Here is a 19,509-nt window from a genome sequence, read left to right as displayed (position 1 = left end):
AATACGATTATTAGCCTGTGATGTTGACTCAACTAAAACAGAAGAGGAGATCACATCCAGCAGCTTCAGTCAATAGCCAACATTCTCCAGACCACCACTGCTCACATGCCTTTGTGAGACTGATGAAGGTAGAATCATAGAATTTACAATGCAGAAGGAGGCCATTTGGCCCATCGGGTCTGCACTGACTCTTGGAAAAACCACCCTTCTTAAGCCCTCACCTCCACCCTATCCCCGTAAACCAGTAACCCCACCTAACCTAAGGGCAATTTAACATGGCCAATCCACCTAACCGGCACATCTTTGGACTGTGGGAGGAAACCGGAGCACCCGGTGGAAACCCACGCAGACACAGGGAGAAGGTGCAGATTCCACACAGTGATCCAAGCCGGAATCAAACCTGGGACCCTGGAACTGTGAAACAATTATGCTAACCACTGTGCTACAGTGCTGCCCAGTAAATATAAAATGGTCTCCTTTATTCAGATTTCCCTTGCCGCTACACTTGGTTTCAGGGTAGATGCATAACTTTAATTCGGTCATCACCAGAAAGGGTCCCGTTGTTAAAATCTTTCTGTTTCTTCTCCACACCTATTGCACGAAACCCTTCAATTTTACCTTTAAAATGTTTCTCCTAATGTCCTTTTTGTTTTTTTGCCAGGTGACTGTCAAACCCAGTGGTTTGACCGAGATAACCCATCAGGCTATGGTGATTATGAAGATCTTGTGAATCTTCGGAAAGAATATCCTCAACAGATCTGCAGTAATCCAATTCTCTGTGAAGTGGAGACAACATCAGGAATTCCAGCATCAAGCATTGGAGACAACATCCCTGAGTAAATAATAATTCCTGCCATCCTATTTTAATACTATGTCTTTATTTCAAAGAATAATAATTATTTTAGCAAAGACATTGTCATATCCTCCCATTCTGTATTAAACAGGTGCAACATTACTACTGGATTTATTTGTGTGAATGCAGAGCAAGGTGATGGGAGCTGTGAAGATTACAGAATTCGATTTACTTGTCCTGAATCTTTTTGTAAGTGTTAACCTATGTAAAGGTTGTGTTATTTACCTTCCACTTTAGAAACATAGAAACAATTGCTGCACAACCAGTGATGCTGTTTAGCTGTATGTTTAAGTAAAATAATTTCAGTACATTGTTAAAACTGAATACTGTTATTGCATTATTATACACCGAGAACCCGCTAGGTTTACAGCGTAACGAGTAGTTACTGACTGCCTGCCAGTGATAGGGACGCAATATCTAGAGGGCCTAATTAAGATCATGTTATTGTAAGTGGTGGAAAAGCAGGACAAATATTTACATTCAGGGATGATAGCTGATTGGCTGCCAGTGTTACCATTAAGGGCACATTTATCATTTTTCAAAGCTCACTGAAAAGGTGACAGAATTATCTGTCATTTTCACACCTTACTTTTTTTAATATACTAGAGTTGAAATATTAGTCATTTGTTGACCTTCATTTTCTCCAGTACCATTAAAAAAATTATAGTATATCCAGTTCCTATTTTTAGTTTCCCTTTTATCCCCGGTATCTTGTCCACTTTTGCTCTACTTCAAAAATAGATACAAAGTATTCATTTATCAATTTTCCCCTTCTCTTATTATTCATTATAATCTCAGTTTTGCTTAAATTGAAAGATTGATCAGGCTCAGCATTTTCAGCATCAAGAAATTCGGAGGATTACCACAGATTATCATTAGTCCCACAGATTTATGCACCACATAATCCTCCACTTTCTAGGGGCCTCAACCGAACCTCGCGAGATGTCGCAATCTGGATCTCGCCTGCGCTTAAATTCTTAATTTCTAAAGATAATCGTTTCTATTTCTCCTACCAATATTGAAATTCATTTGTGTTTGACACACCCATGCTGCAAGTTTATTAACATCATTTATTTTGTCACAGTCTTCCTTTAATATTAACCTCCTGTAATTTGGCAATGTATTTCCAATTCCAGAATCTCAAATACTTATGTAAAGGGCATAACTGTGGGTAACAATGGTCCCAGAACTGACCACTGTGGCATACCACTTCCTACTTTTTGCTATTTGAGTAACTACCTTTAATTTCTACTCTCTGTTGTCAGTTTGATAGCCATCCTTCTGCTGATTCCAAATACATTGACCTTAATCATGAGTCTATTTCAGGAAGCCCATGTAAAATTCACAGACAGCATAACATTACTACTTTTGCTGCTACTTCTTCAAACAAAGTAATAAATTGATCATGTATCACCTCTTTATTGGTTTTTATTATATTTTCAGTTTCTGGATGCTACTTTTTGAGTAAAGATTCCAAAACATTCCTACCATCAATTTTAAGCTAATGGTTCCTTGGATTTGTTATGTGCCTCAAGGGGCCAGTTGGCGGGATAGCTAGTGTGTGATTCAGATTATTGTCAACAGTGCAAGTTTCATTCCCGTGTTGGCTGAGGTAGACTTGGGATCTGCCTCTGTGCCCTGGCCAAGAATGGATGGCAGGAGCAAACCCACCACTGACAATAATGCTCCCAAGAAAAGCAGCTCAGGGTGAAGCATCAGACAATGACTTGCCTTCCTTGAAGGACATGCCTTAATGGATGCAATCCATTCTGATTCAAAGTTCCATCTTCTCTAAGTTGGACTAGTTTATCAGTTCACTCTCACCATTTCATCTTAAACATTTTGATGTTCTTTTCAATTTCTTCTTCTAATGTCCTATCAACCTTGGTGAAAACGAACAAAATTGACTATCCAATATTTCTGTCGATTTTCTTTTGTTGCATGTGAATTTATCTTGTGTATCTCTTATTGACTATCTTATTTTGTTCAGACTATTGTCAGTAGAATGCCTTGCTATTTCTTTCCATATTCTTTGATAATTTCATTTTATAATTTTATAATTCAATTTTTCACTTTCTATTCTGCACCCATTGAACCAATGACTTCAATTCCATCTTTAAAAGTATTGCTCACAATATCTTTTTTGTTTGTTGCATAATCAGGCAACTGTAAAACTCAGTGGTTTGATCGCGATAACCCATCAGAAAATGGGGATTATGAAGATCTCGTGAATCTCCGAAAACAATATCCCGATCTGATTTGCAGCAACCCGACCGCCTGTGAAGTGGAGACAACATCTGGGATTCCAGCATCAAGTACTGGAGACAACATCCCTGAGTAAATAATTATTCTTGCCATCTTATTCCTCAACCCAACCTCTCTGAAACCCTCCCTTGCTGATCGACCAATACCCAGTATTGGAGGAGGAGAAATATAATGGCTCTGGACCCTGTTACGAATTCTGTTCCTTAGCCACCTTAGACTGAAGCTTAACCAGTCATTTTGCACCGCTGGAGCACTGACGTTTCCAACTCCAAATCCTCTTTAACATTAAGACTAACTACTTCCATATCTGTAATGTCTGACACCTCCAGTCCTGCCTGAGCTCTGTAGATAAAATCCGCAAGGTTGACCATTTCTACGCTTTCCTGGGCAACTTTCCATCTTCTGCCCTCTGTAAACTTCAATTTTTGGCACCCCATCTGACAACACCTCAATTTTAAAATTTTCATCCTCCTTTAAAAACCCTCAATGGCCTTGCCTTTCTTAGTATCCACCTTGAGCCCACAATCCACTGACATAACTGCTTTGCTTTAATTCTAGCATCCTGTACATCTCCAATTTCCATTGCTCCATCAAATGGTTTTCCCATGCTCTGAAATTTTCCCATCTATACTTCTCATCCTGCATCTCTCAGACACCCCCTAAAATTTACCTTTGTGTCCCAATATGCCTTGGTGTCAAATTTTGTTGAGTAATTCTCCTGTAAAAGCACTGTGAGCTATTTCACTATATTAATGGTGTGGTATAAATGCAAGTTGTCCGTGATGTTGCATTGTGTCTTTGTTTCAAAAAGTAGGTATTAATTTGATAACTACATTATCACACTCTCCTGCTTTGTGTTTAACAGGTGCAACATTTTTTCTGGATTTGTATGTGTGAATAAAGAGCAACAAGATGGAAGTTGTGAAGATTACAGGATACGATTTAACTGCCCTGAAATATTTTGTAAGTATTAGACATTTGTAAGGGCTGATTTATTGAATGTTACATTCAACTTTGGAAACAATGGCCCTGAAATTTACCAGGGCGTGGGAAGGGCGTGCAAAAGGCAGTAAATGACTGAAGGTCCCAGCAAGACCGGGATTGTGAATGTGCAGCCGAACTCGATGCAACAAGCTCATTATTTCATAGTTCAGTTTCTAGTCCAGCTGTTGGTGAGATAGACAGCCTGACCTGAGGCCAGGAGAGACAACTGATGATAGGTAACCACATCCAGGAAGCTTTGTGTCCAGACCCCACAATAGAGGAGGTCAACCTTTGCTTGGAAGAAGGGGGACACAGTAGAGAGAGAGATTGGAAATCAGAATTGAAGTGGGGAGAGGTCTTCTGGTTAGTGACCCTAACAGGGGTTTGAGAGAGTCTGCAATCAGTTAACATGATGCTGGGGGCTTCCTTGAAGGACTGGGAATTGTTCCTGCTCTTCCTGGCCCACAAAGAAACAGGTACTTATGAATATGAAGGCAACAGTTTCTGCCTCTCTTTCAGGGGAGAGTTTGACTCCTGAGAAAGCTGTGTACGATTCAACGAATTATAAATTACAAACCAGTGGGGTTAACAACAAGGCTAATTAAGTTAGTGCTGTCGTGTTTCTGTATGTTTGAATACAATAATTATTTGAGTTTGGTGTTAGAATTGAATGCAGTACCGGGTTCGATTCTGGCCCCGGGTCACTGTCCCTGTGGAGTTTGCATATTCTCCCCGTGTGCGTGGGTCTCACCACCATAATGTACAGATTTGCAGGGTAGGTGGATTGGTCACACTAAATTGCCCCCTAATTGGAACAATTCTAAAATAATAATTGTATGCTGTATATTGAATACTTGCTGATTGCAGCACGATGATACAGTGGTTAGCACTGCTGTCTCACAGCGGCATGGGCCTGGGTTCAATTCCAGTGTGGAGTTTGCACGTTTTTCCCATGTTGCATGCATTTTCTCTGGGTGCTCCAGTTTAGGTGGATTGGCCATGCTAAAATTACCCCTTAATGTCCAAAGATGTGCGTTTTAGGTAGGATTATGGTGTTCCAGGGATAGGTAGGCAAGTGGGCCAGACAGGGTGCTCTTATAATAATAATCTTTATTAGTATCACAAGTAGGCTTACATTACACTGCAATTAAGTTACTGTGAAAATCCCCGAGTCGCCACACTCAGCGACTGAGGGAGATTTCAGAATGTCCAAATCAGCGAACAAGCATGTCTTTCGGGACTTGTGGGAGGAAACCAGAGCACCCGGAGGAAACCACATAGACACGGAGTGAACGTGCAGACTCTGCATAGACAGTGGCCCAAGCAGGGTATCGAACCCAGGTCTCTGCCACTATGAAACCACACAGTGCTAACCACTGGACTGATGCAATCTCAATGAAACGAATGGCTCCTTCTGCATGCAAGATTTTCTATGGATTCTAGTGGGGGAATCTGACACTGAATATGTTATATTTGGATTATCGCAGCTGGTGAACGAAACTGTCCAAACACTTGCTTTCAATGGTCTTTCTTCTCAAACGCCCTTAATTACCATAGGTTGAGACCAAATATTATCTGCATAATCACATATCAACTTGCTCATTATCGGGCATCTGAATGTTAAAACTTGTGACTTTCTATTCTGCACAAAATGGAATAGAAATAAACTCTCCAATACCATCTTTAAAAGTATTGTTCACAATGCTCTTATTTGTTTGTTGCATTTATTAGGTAATTGCAAAACCGAGTGGTTTGACAGCGATAACCCATCAGGGAAAGGGGATTATGAAGATCTTGTGAATCTCCGCAAAGAATATCCTGGTCAGATCTGCAGCAACCCGACTGCTTGTGAAATCGAGACAACATCAGGACTTTCCGCCTCAAACACCGCAGACAACATTCCTCAGTAAATAATGAGGGGGACAATGAGCGGGACATGGAGCCCAGTCAGGCACGGGAGGCCGGACAACACTATCACCAGGGCCAGTGCGCAAGGAATGCATTCATCGAGACACATTTCAACTGGGGGGGGGCCTTGCTAGCCAGGGGCATGGACGCAACCATCTCAGACCCACACCACTAAACCTCCTCACCTCCCACACCACCAAACCACCCGCATGCACACCTCCTCCGTTATACATACCTGCGGCGCTACGAGCTGGGGACACTGGGTTGGCAGGGACAGCGGTTCTGGTCCATGGGATGGAGGATGATGCCAACTCACTGTGTCATGAGCTCCGTGCTCCACATCATTTGACAATGTCTCCTGGGGCGACCCGGCCTGGATGAGCCCAGCTGCTGCTCAGGCATCCCGGGTGGCGTGGTGCCATCCTGTTCTTCCCGCCTGATGCACGAGGGACAGGAGGGGGGGAGGGTGGGGTGGGGGTGGGTGGAGAGACAGTCCAAGGTTCTGCGGTGTTCTGACACCTCCCCTGCGGGAGTCATCGGCATAGGCCCCGTAACCTCCTCCTCCCTCAGGGTGCCCGATGGTCCCCGAGCTACTCCACGGGATGGGGGTGCGAGCGGAGCCATCCCCTGAGGACCCCCGCCACCTGGCGCTGCCAGTTCTGGAGGCCCGCTCTGGTCTCGACAAGGGTCTGCACGTTCGCGGACATGAAGCACAGGAGTGGCCCATCTCCGTCTGGGACTGCACCACAGCACGCTGCGACTGTGCCCCTAACAGATTGAACTTGACAACCCACTTCACCTAACTAAGTTGCTCTCATGGAGCTTAAAGCACCAAGGTTAAATGTGGAAGTTGACAAGTTTGAGGAAACTTTCTAACATCCTGCCAATTTCACCAGTATTAATCAGGTCCCCTGTTGTCCTTGGTTCTAAACCGCCCACTGCTGTGCTAGTCCAGCTCAATTTAGTTATGAATTTCTTTAGAAAACAATAATATAAAACACTGCCTTTCTGTATTAAACAGGTGCAACATTTCTTCAGGCTTTGCTTGTGTTAATGAAGAGCAAAATGATGGGAACTGTGAGGATTACAGAATACGATTCATCTGCCCTGAATCTTTCTGTAAGTATTAGACATTTATAAAAGTTGATTAATTGATTGTTACCCTCCAACTTAGAAATATTTTCTCTTTCAAATGGCCAAACATTATTTGATATTTATAATAATAGATTTATTAATTATTACCTATGCTTTGGTAATTATGTCAAATTTTGTCAAATGGCTGCAAATTTACTTTGCATTTTAACATCAGCTGGAGGGCTTAATTGTTTGATATACAACTTTATTGACAGTAACATCTTGTGCCACATTGTAGAGTGGAACACAACTGTACTGTAGCTGAGAGGGGTGGGACCCCAAGATCCTGTTATATAGACAACGTGATAAAGTAGTGTGCTAATTAATTCTGAAGTCAGGTGGTGAAGTGGGAAAGCAGACATCACACCTTCATTTGATATTAGTTATTTACAGCAGCACGGTGGTAATGCAAATGTAATGCATAGTCCCAGATGACCATAGGCTGCTTTCCCCTTTGAGAGGGAGAGCTGACTGGTGGTGATTTAACCTGAGGATCACCATCCCTCAAGCGAGTGGTAAGGTTGAGAAGGCGGGGTGGGAATTGAACCCACACTGCTGGTCCCACGCTGCTGGTCTTATTCTGCATCACAAGCCAGCTAACTAGCCAACAGAGCTAAACAGGTCCCCAAAAAGTGGTTAGTATTGCTGCCCCACAGCGCCAGGGACCCGGATCCAGTTCCGGCTGTGGTTGACTGTGTGGATTTTGCACATTCTCCCCGTGTCTGCGTGGGTTTCCTCCAGCTACTCCAGTTTCCTCCCACAGTCCAAAGGTTAGGGTGGATTGGCAATGCTAAATTGCCCCTTGGTGTCCAAAGATGTGCAGGCTGAGTGGGGTTATGGGGATATGATGGGGGAAGTGGGCCTGAGTGGGGTGCTGATTTAGAGGGTTGGTGCAGACCCGATGGGCCAAATGGCCTCCTTCTATACTGTAGGAATTCCGTGGATCTATCGATAAGTAACTATTCTGTAGTAAGTTGCTTGTGAAAATTCGGAATTATACTGTGTGAAACCCATAACCAATCATCCAATATTAATTAGATATATGATACAGATTTCCTGTCATTCTATTACATAAATTACTTTCTACTTCAGGGTTTATGTTCTTTGGAGTTTAGGAGAATGATTGATTGATAGTTATTGTCACATGTACCAAAGTACAGTGAAAAGTATTTTTCTGCGGCCAAGGGAACTTACACAGTACGTACATAGTAGACAAACGAATAATCAACAGAGTACATTGACAAATGGTACATCAACAACTAGCGATTGGTTACAGTATGGAACAAGGGGCCAAACAAATACATGAGCAAGAGTAGCATAGGGTGTCGTGAATAGTGTTCTATGGGGAAAGTCATTGAGGAGTCTCGTAGCTGTAGGGAAGCTGTTTCTATGCCTGGATATGCGGGTCTTCAGACTTCTGTATCTTCTGCCTGATAAAAGGGTCTGAAAGAAGGCAAAGCCTGGGTGTGAGGGGTGTCTGACAATGCTGTTTGCCTTCCTGAAGTAGTGGGAGGTGTAAACAGAATCAATGGGAAGGTGGCAAGATTGTGTGATGCGTTGGGCTGAGTTCATAACACTCTGCAGTTTCTTGCGACCTTGGGCCGAGCAGATGCGATATCAAGCTGTGATGCAGCCGGATAGGAGTCTCTCTATGGAACATCTGTAGAAGTTTGTGAGAGTCGATGCAGGCATACCAAATCTCTTTAGCTTCCGTAGGAAGTAGAGATGTTGTTGAGCTTTCTTGATGCATTAATGTGAGTGGACCATGACAGACTGTTAGTGATGGTGTCATGGTCATACTGAATAGGGGAGCAGGCTTAATTGGTCTACATGTGTTCTTAAGTTCTGCTGGAAGGATCTGAATAGAGATATAGGTCTGAATTTAGTGTGCCTCTGCGGCAGGTTTAAAGGTGGGTTTGGGGGAGCACGTAAAATCCAGTGAACACCAAACCTGACTTCCCCCACCCTGCTGAAATTTTATAAGTGGTAGGGAAGGAGTCGAGTAATCTGTCTGAACTGCCACTGGAATTTAATTGGCATTGGGAGAGGCCCAAAAGAAACACTTGCTGGGCTACTACTCCAGCCTTCAACTAACCCTCTGGACCCATCAGAAGGCCCCCAGGTTTAACCCTTTCTAGAATTCTCTCCTCTTGTTATCCTTTTATCCTAACCTCTCAACCACAACACTGCATTATCAGGGTCAGCAATTCTTTTTTTTTGAGTGTCGTTGATTAGACCAACATCTATTGGCCATTCATAATTACCCTTGAGAAGTTTAGTTCTTGAACCACTGATGTCCCCGAGCTGTATGTACACCCATAGTGCTGTTAAGGAAGGAGTTCCAGGATTTTGATCCAGCGGCAGTGCAGGAACAATGATATCTTTCTGGCATAACCCCCACAGGGACCCCGGGTCAACCAGAATTGATCTTCTCGTGGAGTACGGGCTTCCCAGATAGGGAGCGGAAGCCAGCCGCCTGAGGCTCGTTATGTACTGATACAAAAGCTGCCCCAAGGCCTTGACAGACTCATCCTCCCAACAAGGATTGTACTGGGAGTGAGATGCTGCTTACGCACAACTTTGTGTATAGTTAAATAATAATAATAATGGCTTGTCACGAGTAGGCTTCAATGAAGTTACTGTGAAAAGCCCCTGGTCACCACATTCTGGCGCCTGTTTGGGGAGGGCAGTACGGGAAATAAATTAATGTTCAATTTTTGCCTGCTTCCTCAAGTTAACAAAATTTCCAAGTTAGGATAGTGAGTGAAATGGATGAGAACTTCCAAGTGATGCTGTTCCCAGGTATCTGCTTTCCTCGTCCTGAAAGATGGCAGTGGTTGATGTCTAAGAGCATTGGTGAGTTCCTGCAGTTCATCTTATAGGTGGTCCATGCTGCTGCTGTTTATCAGTGGTGGAGAGACTGAATGACATTTCCCTTGGGTTCCTTGTCCATAGAATCCTTACAGTGTAGAAGGAGACCACTCAGCCCATTGAGTCTGCACCAACCCTCCAAAAGAGCACCTTACTAAGGCCCACTCCCCCCAATCACTGTAACCTCACTTAAGGGGCAATTTAGCATGGCCAATTAACCTAACCTGCACATCTTTGGGCTGTTCGTGTAAGCAGTAGCAATCAAGCAAGCTTCTTTGCCCTGGGTGGTGTCAAACTTCTTGAATGTTGTTGGAGCTGCACTCATCCAAGCAAGTGTAGAGTATTCCATTACATGCCCAATCTGTGCCTTGTAGATGGTGGACAGGTTTTGTGGGGGGCGGCGGCGCGGAGCTCAGGCAGTGAGTTACTTATCACGAGATTCCTAGCCTTTGACCTGCTCTTTTAGCCACATTTACATGGATAATCCAGTCTTGACTTGCACCAGTCCTCTGCAGAGGGCAGCAAAGTGGAGCTGCTGATTGGCTGTTGCGGGGGAAATTTGCATCACTGCATTGTGGTCACTGTATCCATAAGGCGGTTTGGGGAGGAGCTGTTGTCAAGTGACAGTTAAACCCCAAACACTCCTTCAGTGTTTCCCTCCCTACCTCCTCCTCTAATAAAAAAAAACAATCACTGTAAGGATCCCAGCCGAGTAAAGATCAAGAGGGAGACTCGAGGGCAGGTAGAAGTAGAAAGAAGTTGAACCGTGCCGTCGCAGCCAGCAGGTAAGTGATTGGTTGGTGACTGGTAAGTAGTTTTTCTTTTCCCTGAGGTGTGTTGATAAGGTAAGGATTTTCTATTTCTATTTTTTTCCTTTTTCATTTATCTATTATTTGATATTATAGTTGGACTAAGTTAAGTTTAAGTTTAAAAATGGCAGGAGATCTCAGACCCGTGTTATGCTCCTCTTGCTCAACGTGGGAGCTCAGGGACGTGCAGGAAGTGTATCCAGCTGCAGCTTTTGTTAGACCGCATGACGGCTCTGGAGCTGCAGATGGACTCACTTTGGATCATCCGCGATGCTGAGGAGGTCGTGGATAGCACGTTTAGCGAATTGGTCACACCACAGATAGGATTGCTGAAGGAGAAAGGGAATGGGTGACCAAAAGGCAGAGAAAAAGCAAGACGGCAATGCAGGTGTCCCCTGCGGTCATCTCCCTCCAAAACAGGTATACCGTTTTGGATACTGCTGGGGTAGGTGGCTCACCAGGGGAAGGCGGCAGTAGCCAGGTTCATGGCACCGTGGCTGGCTCTGTTGTACAGAAGGGCGGGAAAAAGATTGGAAGGGCTATAGTCAGGGGATTCAATTGTAAGGGGAGTAGATGGGCGGTTCTGTGGTCGAAAACGAGACTCCCGAACGGTATGTTGCCTCCCAGGTGCACGGGTCAGGGATGTCTCAGATTGGCTGCTGAACATTCTGAAGGGGGAGGGTGAACAGCCAGTTGTTGTGGTGCATATAGGCACCAATGATATAGGTAAAAAACGGGATTAGCCCAATTGGAAGAAATTGGTCTTATCAGTGATAGGCAACATGGTTTTGTGCAGGGAAGGTCATGTCTTACCAACTTAATAGAATTATTTGAGGAAGTGACAAAGTTGATTAATGAGGGAAGGACTGTAGATGTCATAAACATGGACTTCAGTAAGGCATTTGATAAGGTTCCCCATGGTAAGCTGATGGAGAAAGTGAAGTCTCATGGGGTCCAGGGTGTACTAGCTAGATGGATGAAGAGCTGGCTGGGAAACAGGAGACAGAGAGTAGTAGTGGAAGCGAGTTTCTCAAAATGGACAACTGCGATCACTGGTGTTCCACAGGGATCGGTGCTGGGACCACTGTTATTTGTGATATACATAAATGATCTGGAGGAAGGTATAGGTGGTCTGATTAGCAAGTTTGCAGATTACACTAAGATTGGTGGAGTAGCAGATAGTGAAGGAGACTGTCAGAGAATACAGCAGAATATAGATAGGTTGGAGAGTTGGGCAGAGAGAGTTCAATCCGGACAAATGCGAGGTGATGCACTTTGGATGATCCAATTCAAGAGCGAACTATACGGTAAATGAAAAAGTCCTAGGGAAAAGTGTACAGAGAGATCTGGGTGTTCAGGTCCATCGTACCCTGAAAGTGGCTGTGCAGGTCAATAGAGTGGTCAAGAAGGCATGGAGCATGCTTGCCTTCATCAGGCGGGGCATTGAGTACAAGAGTTGGCAGATCATGTTACAGTTGTATAAGATTTTGGTTCAGCCACATTTGGAATACTGCGTACAGTTCTGGTCGCCACATTACCAAAAGGATGTGGATGCTTTGGAGGAGGTGCAGAGGAGGTTCACCAGGATGTTTCCTGTAATGGAGGGCACTAGCTATGAAGAGAGGTTGAGTAGATTAGGATTATTTTCATTCGAAAGATGGAGGTTGAGGGGGGACCTCATAGAGGTCTACAAAATCATGAAAGGTATAGACAGGGTGGATAGCAAGAAGCTTTTTCCCAGAGTGGGGGACTCAATTAGTAGGGGTCATGATTCAAGGTGAGAGGGGAAAAGGTTTAAGGGAGATATATGTGGAAAGTTCTTTATGCAGAGGGGGGTGGGTGCCTGGAACGCATGGCTGGTGGAGGTGGTAGAGGCGGGCACGATAGCGTCATTTATGATGTATCTAGACAGATACATGAATGGGCAGGGAGCAGAGGGATACAGATCGTCAGAGAATAGGCGACAGTTTTAGATAGAGGATCTGCATTGGCGCAGGCTTGCGACGCAGGCTTGGAGAGCCAAAGGACCTGTTCCTGTGCTGTAATTTTTCTTTGTTCTTGTTCAAATCACCAGTGAGGCCACCCGTACAGCATCCCTTTGAGAGGCCTTGCAGAAAAAACGCAAGTGGTCACTATTCTGGCTGCACTTATCAGAAATGGAGAAATGGAAGACTTAGATTGGACAGAACCTCTCCTGTTGTTCAGGGCCTGAGGTCCTGTCTAAAGCCAAATTATTGCCAATCAGCCGTAAAATGGTTGCTGGGCAACCACTTCGGCAGTGGTGATTATTATGTTCCTTTTATTGTTCTCCAAGATAGCCAAAGTCGTAGTGTTTACAAAGAACAGAAAGCTATATTTAAACCAAAGCTAATTTATTTTACACTACTTGAAATGGTTCGCACACTCTCCTGAGTAACAGCAAACAAAATAGTACTGACTCTATGTTTCAGTAATTAATTATCTCTCACTAATACAATCTACACTCTAACTCAACCTCACACTATCCTTCATCAACTTCTCTCACAGCTTCTCCCAGAATGCTTAGAGACGCAGCCTTTCCTAAGATGGCAGTGATGCCATCTAATGTCTAATGCCAAAAATTAACATTCTGTTAACCATCCTGTGGTTGGTTTAGCACAGGGCTAAAGAGCTGGCTTTTAAAGCAGACCAAGGCAGGCCAGCAACATGGTTCAGTTCCCGTACCAGCCTCCCCGAGCAGGTGCCGGAATGTGGCGACTAGGGGCTTTTCACAGTAATTTCATTTGAAGCCTACTTGGGACAATAAGCGATTTTCATTAACAAGTGAGTCAAAATGTGTCAGTTCATTTGTTGTTCTTTACAAATTCAGCCTGGCAGGTTTCTTTCTGATTCTGGATGATCTCCTCATTCCAGTCAATTGAGTAGTAGATTTGTCCATGGTTTCTGGAAGTTATCTTGGTACTTATGTTATCAAACTGAAGACATGGAAATAACATACGAGAAGATTTGAATTTCAGAAGAGCACGTCGATCTCTTCAAAGAACAGAACCATCAGTCGCTTTAACAATTTTTGAATGAGGAGCTGCTTGGAGTATGACCTTAGCTAGATCAGACCATCCTCCAGTGGGAATCTGAATTCTCACTAGATCATCTGGATTAAGTGGTTCCAATGATTTTGCATGTTCATTATAGTATTTCTCTGCAGATGCTTTTGATGTTGCGATTTCTCTATGACTTGCTGAAGATCAGGATCAGCTAGTTGTAGACAGAGCAGGAGATAAACCAGTTGAGAGAGGAGTAGCTCTATAATTCAACAAAGCTAAGAACATGTCTGAGTCAGTCAAGTGCTTTCTTGAAAAGTTGTTTCACATGTAAATGCCTTTTTCAACCCTGCCATTAGATTGCGGATAAAGAGAACTAGGCGTCATATGACTGAAATTATAGTTACAAGCAAATTCTGTCCAATCATTACTATCAAAGCAAGATCCATTGTCTGTCATGACTCTGTAAAGTATCCCATAGAATTTCATAGAATTTACAGTGCAGAAGGAGGCCATTCGGCCCATCGAGTCTGCACCGGCTCCTGGAAAGAGCACCCTACCCAAGGTTAACACCTCCACCCTATCCCCATAACCCAGTAACCCCACCCAACACTAAGGGCAATTTTGGACACTAAGGGCAATTTATCATGTCCAATCCACCTAACTTGCACATCTTTGGACTGTGGGAGGAAACCGGAGCACCCGGAGGAAATCCACGCACACACGGGGAGGATGTGCAGACTCCGCACAGACAGTGACCCAAGCCGGAATCGAACCTGGGACCCTGGAGCTGTGAAGCGATTGTGCTGACCACCATGCTCCATGACGAGCAAATATTTCTTTAGTCACTTTGATCACGGATTTCGAAGTAGAATCTGAAAATTTCATTACATCCAGCTAGTTTGAAAAATAGTTGATGATCAGGACATAATCACGATCATGAAAATGAAAAAGATCAATACCAACTTTCGACCACGGAGTCTTCTCGAGATCGTGAGTTTCTCTTTACTCTGTGTCGATTGATTTTGCTGGAATGTCTCACATTCTAGCACAAAATTGGCTATGCCAGTATTTATTCCAGGCTAATCTACTGCCTGTCTCGCTTGGCGTTTACACTTTTCTATTCCTAAGTGACCTACATGAACCTTCTGGAGGATTATGTGCCTTAGTGTTGTAGGAATAACAAGATGATCGAGACAAAGTAGAAATCCATCTACAACAGATCAGATTGAATATTTCTGAAATTCGAACAGTGTCCTTTCAGCCAACCATTTTTCATATGGCTGATTACTCATTGTAGTATTACATCTTTTTCAGTCTCCGCTCTGATAAGCTTGAGATTTTCATCAGAAACAGGAAGAGTTTAAGCTAGAAGTTCCACTTGAGCTTCTATTAGTTGAACAATCTCAAGTTGTTGTTCATCTGTTTCTGCAACACGAGATAATGTGTCTGCAATTATAAGATCTTTACCTGGAGTGTGGACCAGTTGAAAGTCGTAGCTTCTTAGTTTCACGATTATTCATTGCAGGCTTGGAGTCATATCATTCAGATCTTTCTTTATGATATGAACTAATGGTCATTGATCTGGTTCAACTGTGAACATCGGAAGTCCATATACGTAGTCATGGAATTTCTGTATTCCCATAAGCATGCCAAAACATTCAATCTCGATCTGAGCATACCATTGCTCTGTGGTAGTCATAGATCTGGATGCATACACAATGCGTCTCCGAAAAGCATCATCATTCTTTTGAAGGAGGACTGCCCCAATCCCATTTTGACTCGCATCTGTGGAAATCTTTGTTTCTCACCCAGGGTCAAATAAGGAAAGGACAGGTGCTATAGCCAATGCTGACTTGAGATCTAACCATTCTTTTATGTGATCTGCAGTCCACATGAAGAATGTGTTCTTCTTAATGAGGTTACGCAAGGCAGTTGGGGATGAATTTTCCTAAGAAATTCACTACATCAAGGAATTTCAGAACTGCTTTTTTGGCTTCTGGGATTGATATCTTCTGAATGACAGCAATCTTATCATTATCTGGTTGCACACCATGTTCAGAGATTTGGTCACCCAGAAATGTTAAAGTCGAGATACTAAAGTTGCACTTAGCTCGATTGGGCTTCAATCCGTATTTGTGTATTCCCTGTAACACTTGCAGGAGTCTTGCATTGCATTCTTCACAAGTAGATGAACATGTTATAATGTCATCAACATACACACAAACTCCACCTATTCCTTCTGTCATCTGTTCCATGGCACGATGGAATATCTCAGATGCTGAGATTATGCCAAATGGCATTCTGTTAAAACAGTAACGACCAAACGGTGTGTTGAATGTACACAATTTGTTGTTTGTGTCATCCAATTGCATTTGCCAAAAACTTCTGGAAGCATCTAATTTAGAGAATATCTTGGCATTAGCCATCTCACTCGTTATTTCTTCATGTTTCAGTATTGGATAGTGTTCACGTCTGAAGTTCATATTCAGATCCTTTGGGTCAATACAAATCCTGAGGTCACCATTGGGTTTTTTAACGCACACCATTGGGCTGACCCAATCTGTCGGTTCTGTGACCCTGGAAATGATTCCAAGGTGCTGCATTCATTCCAGTTCTTGCTTGGAATGGTCGTGTAATGGAGCAGGAACTTATCTTGGAGAGTGTACCACTAATTTAGCATTCGCTTGTAGTTGAATTTTGTATTGGAAAGGAAGAATACCCATATCGTCAAATACCTGAGGAAATTTACTGTGGATGCCTACAATATCCTCCTGCACAGGTGGAAGAGGTTTGCTTGTGCTGTAGATTCGTTTCACAAGGTGTAAGTCGTCACAGGCTTGTGCACCTAATAGTGAAGATCGTTTGGCTTCAACAATCTCGAAACGCAAGGGTATTACAGTGTCGTTGTTTGTCACTAAGAGATGGCATGACCCCAAAGAAGTAATCGTGTTACCACTGAAGTCACGTAATTGGCAGTCAGTTTTCTGAATCTTAGGACTATGACAAAGGTGTGATAAATCATGAGTATTTATTAAATTTGCAGATGCTCCAGTGTCCAATTTGAACACAATCATGGAACCACTGACTTGTAATGGAGTGTTCCATTCCGATTCCGTGTTAATCGATTGTACGAGATGCAGTATCTGTGGATAGGACGTGTTCTTTACAGTTGTCTGGAACTTCTCTACAATTCCCACAAAGAAAGAATCTTCATGACAATAAGCATCTATATTAACATTAGGGTTATCCATTTTGGAGGTGTCTGCACTTGTATTAACACTCTGAACATTCATATGTTTGTTCATTAAATTTGAAGTTTTAAAGTGTGTCCCTACCCTATTAATGCAGTTCTGCATTGAACAGCAAAGCGATTCAGTTTGCCACATTTGGAGCAGATTTTTCCATGTGCTAGGCATTTTTTATGTGGGTGGACGTGTTAACACGTCATGATGTTGCTTTCATCATGCGCAAATTGGTTGTACGCATTCGCGGAATGGTCTTCATCCAAAAGATGCTTTTTTCTCAACTGTGCTACAGATCCAACACAGTCAGCCCCGAGATGCGTTTCTGCGCCCTTTTCCTCAATCAGTATTTCTGAATACTGATTTTTGGATATTTAATTCGCTCTACACATTTCAATTGCATCTTCCAATTTTAATTCTTTTTGCCTTCATAAACATTCTGAGTTTCTCATCTTTGATGCCAAAAACAATTTCATCCCTGATCATTCAGTCTGACAAAATTGTGAAATTACAGGTTTGTGACTTAAATCTTAAATCAGTAATGAAACAATCTATGGATTCTCCATCTTATTGAACTCTCATTTTAAAGACAAACCGTTCATACCTTTCATTAATTTGAGGTTTACAATGAATATCAAATTCTTCAATAACTATATCAAATTTATTTTTATCATCTTCCGTGGAGAATTGGAAAGAATTCTATAGGGTGAAGAGCAACCTAGTGGGCACAGGAGTAAGATCAGCTGTGGCAGGGGAGTCACCACACTAGCAGGGAAAGCTAACGCAGGAAGTAGGGGAGGGTAAATACAAGGATAAGAAAGAGTTGATTTTCAGGTTGGCTTCAGCAGGAAAAGTGCAAGTTGTGGGAACAAAATGGCGCCGCAGGCACCCACTTTGTAGAATCCCTAAACAAAGGGAAACCCATCAGTGTACACACAGTTGGGGGCCATGTTGGGTGCCCCCTGGACAAAGGGAAACCCCAGAGCACAGCGGCCTAGTCTCATGGTGAGCGCGGCCAAATACACGATCCCCTAACAAAGGGAAACCTCAGAGGGCAGGGCACGTCCATCAGGTAAGCATGGTTGATCAGGCGGAAACAGGGGGTGGGGACAAAATTCCCCCACTAGGATTATCACCTGGAATGTGAGGGGACTTAATGGCCCAGTGAAAAGATGCAGAGTGTTCACCCATTTGAGAAGTGTGTCATCCCACATGGTCTTCCTTCAATAGACGCACCTAAGGGAGAAGGACCGACTGCGGGTTAAGGAAGTGCTGGGGAGAGACATACCACTCATGTTATGCAACAAGGCTGCGGGGAGGGGGGGAGCTAACTGTCCTGATTAACAATTGGATGGTGTTTACGGTGGCAAGGACAGTTACGGACCCAGGGCAATGGTCAATGGTGTCCTAGACGGGGTAAAAGACAGGCACGGCTAGGGAATTGGGAGCATTCATGGAACAGATGGGGGCTTCGGACCCATGATAGTTCCCGCAACCCAGTGAGAAGGAATTCTTGATCTTTTCACCAGTGCACAAGATATATACCCAAATCAACTTATTTGCAGTGGGGTAAAATCAGTGCTTCCAGAAATGGTCAGAGCGGAATACTCTGCGATAGTCATCTCCAACCAGGCTCCACATTACATGGATGAGAGGTTGGAGACAGGCCATACCCAACGCCCCGCATGGAGGTTGGACACAGACCTCCTGGCCCACAAGGTCTTCTGCCAGAAAACATCAGAGCCATAGAAGTGTACATCACTAACAACCAGAACGGAGATGTCTCACCTTCCACGTTCTGGGAGGCACTTAAGATGGTGATCAGGGGAGAGAATATAGTCTACAAGGCATGTAGAGATAGGGAAGAGGGTAAACAGGCAGCAACTGATAGACTCCATCCTGGAGGTCGACAGCAAATACTCAGAGGACCTGACCATAGACCTTCTGGCGGAAAGGAAAAAGCTACAAATGGACTATCCACCAGGAAGGCAGTGCACAAACTCTGCCAGACACGGGGGACGGGAGGGGGGGACCATTTATGAACACTGAGAGACGGCAAGCCATCTGTTGGCTCACCAGCTGAGAAAGCATACAGCCACGAGAAAGATAGTACAGGTGACAGATAGGAGAGTTGGATTGGTAGCCAAACCAAAAATGATCAACCAAGCATTTGAAGCCTCCTACTCAGGGACTGCACACCTTTGAGCACACCCCCCCCCCCCCCCCCCCCCCCCCCCCAAACAGGTCCTTGATGGACTGGACATGCCAGTCGTGGAGGACGATATACGGAGGGAGCTGGAAGCAACAATAGAACTGAGAGAGGTCATGGAGAGCTCCATGCAGGCGGAGAAGATGCCAGGACCCGATGGGTTCCCTGCGGACCATAAAAAATTCGCTCCAACCCTGGCCCTGCACCTACA

At 43.8% G+C, this 19,509-nt stretch overlaps 1 protein-coding gene across 3 annotated transcripts in view; it reads left to right on the top strand.

The window, feature by feature from the left end:
* The window catches only part of si:dkey-205h13.2, a 367,663-nt gene that overhangs the window by 207,367 nt on the left and 140,787 nt on the right, over positions 1–19,509 (top strand). For 2 of the 3 annotated variants that reach the window (XM_038773572.1, XM_038773571.1), the window contains exons 25-30: positions 662–836; positions 945–1,042; positions 3,016–3,190; positions 3,984–4,081; positions 5,834–6,008; positions 7,032–7,129. In XM_038773572.1, the coding sequence (XP_038629500.1) occupies positions 662–836; positions 945–1,042; positions 3,016–3,190; positions 3,984–4,081; positions 5,834–6,008; positions 7,032–7,129 (819 nt within the window). The remainder of the gene's footprint in view (positions 1–661; positions 837–944; positions 1,043–3,015; positions 3,191–3,983; positions 4,082–5,833; positions 6,009–7,031; positions 7,130–19,509) is intronic. The other variant, XM_038773573.1, reaches the window with a different exon arrangement.

Source organism: Scyliorhinus canicula, chromosome 16 (assembly GCF_902713615.1).
Source record: "Scyliorhinus canicula chromosome 16, sScyCan1.1, whole genome shotgun sequence".
NCBI lineage: Eukaryota > Metazoa > Chordata > Chondrichthyes > Carcharhiniformes > Scyliorhinidae > Scyliorhinus > Scyliorhinus canicula.
The sequence above is the reverse complement of the archived record's forward strand: the minus strand, read 5'-3'. Positions and strand labels throughout refer to the sequence as shown.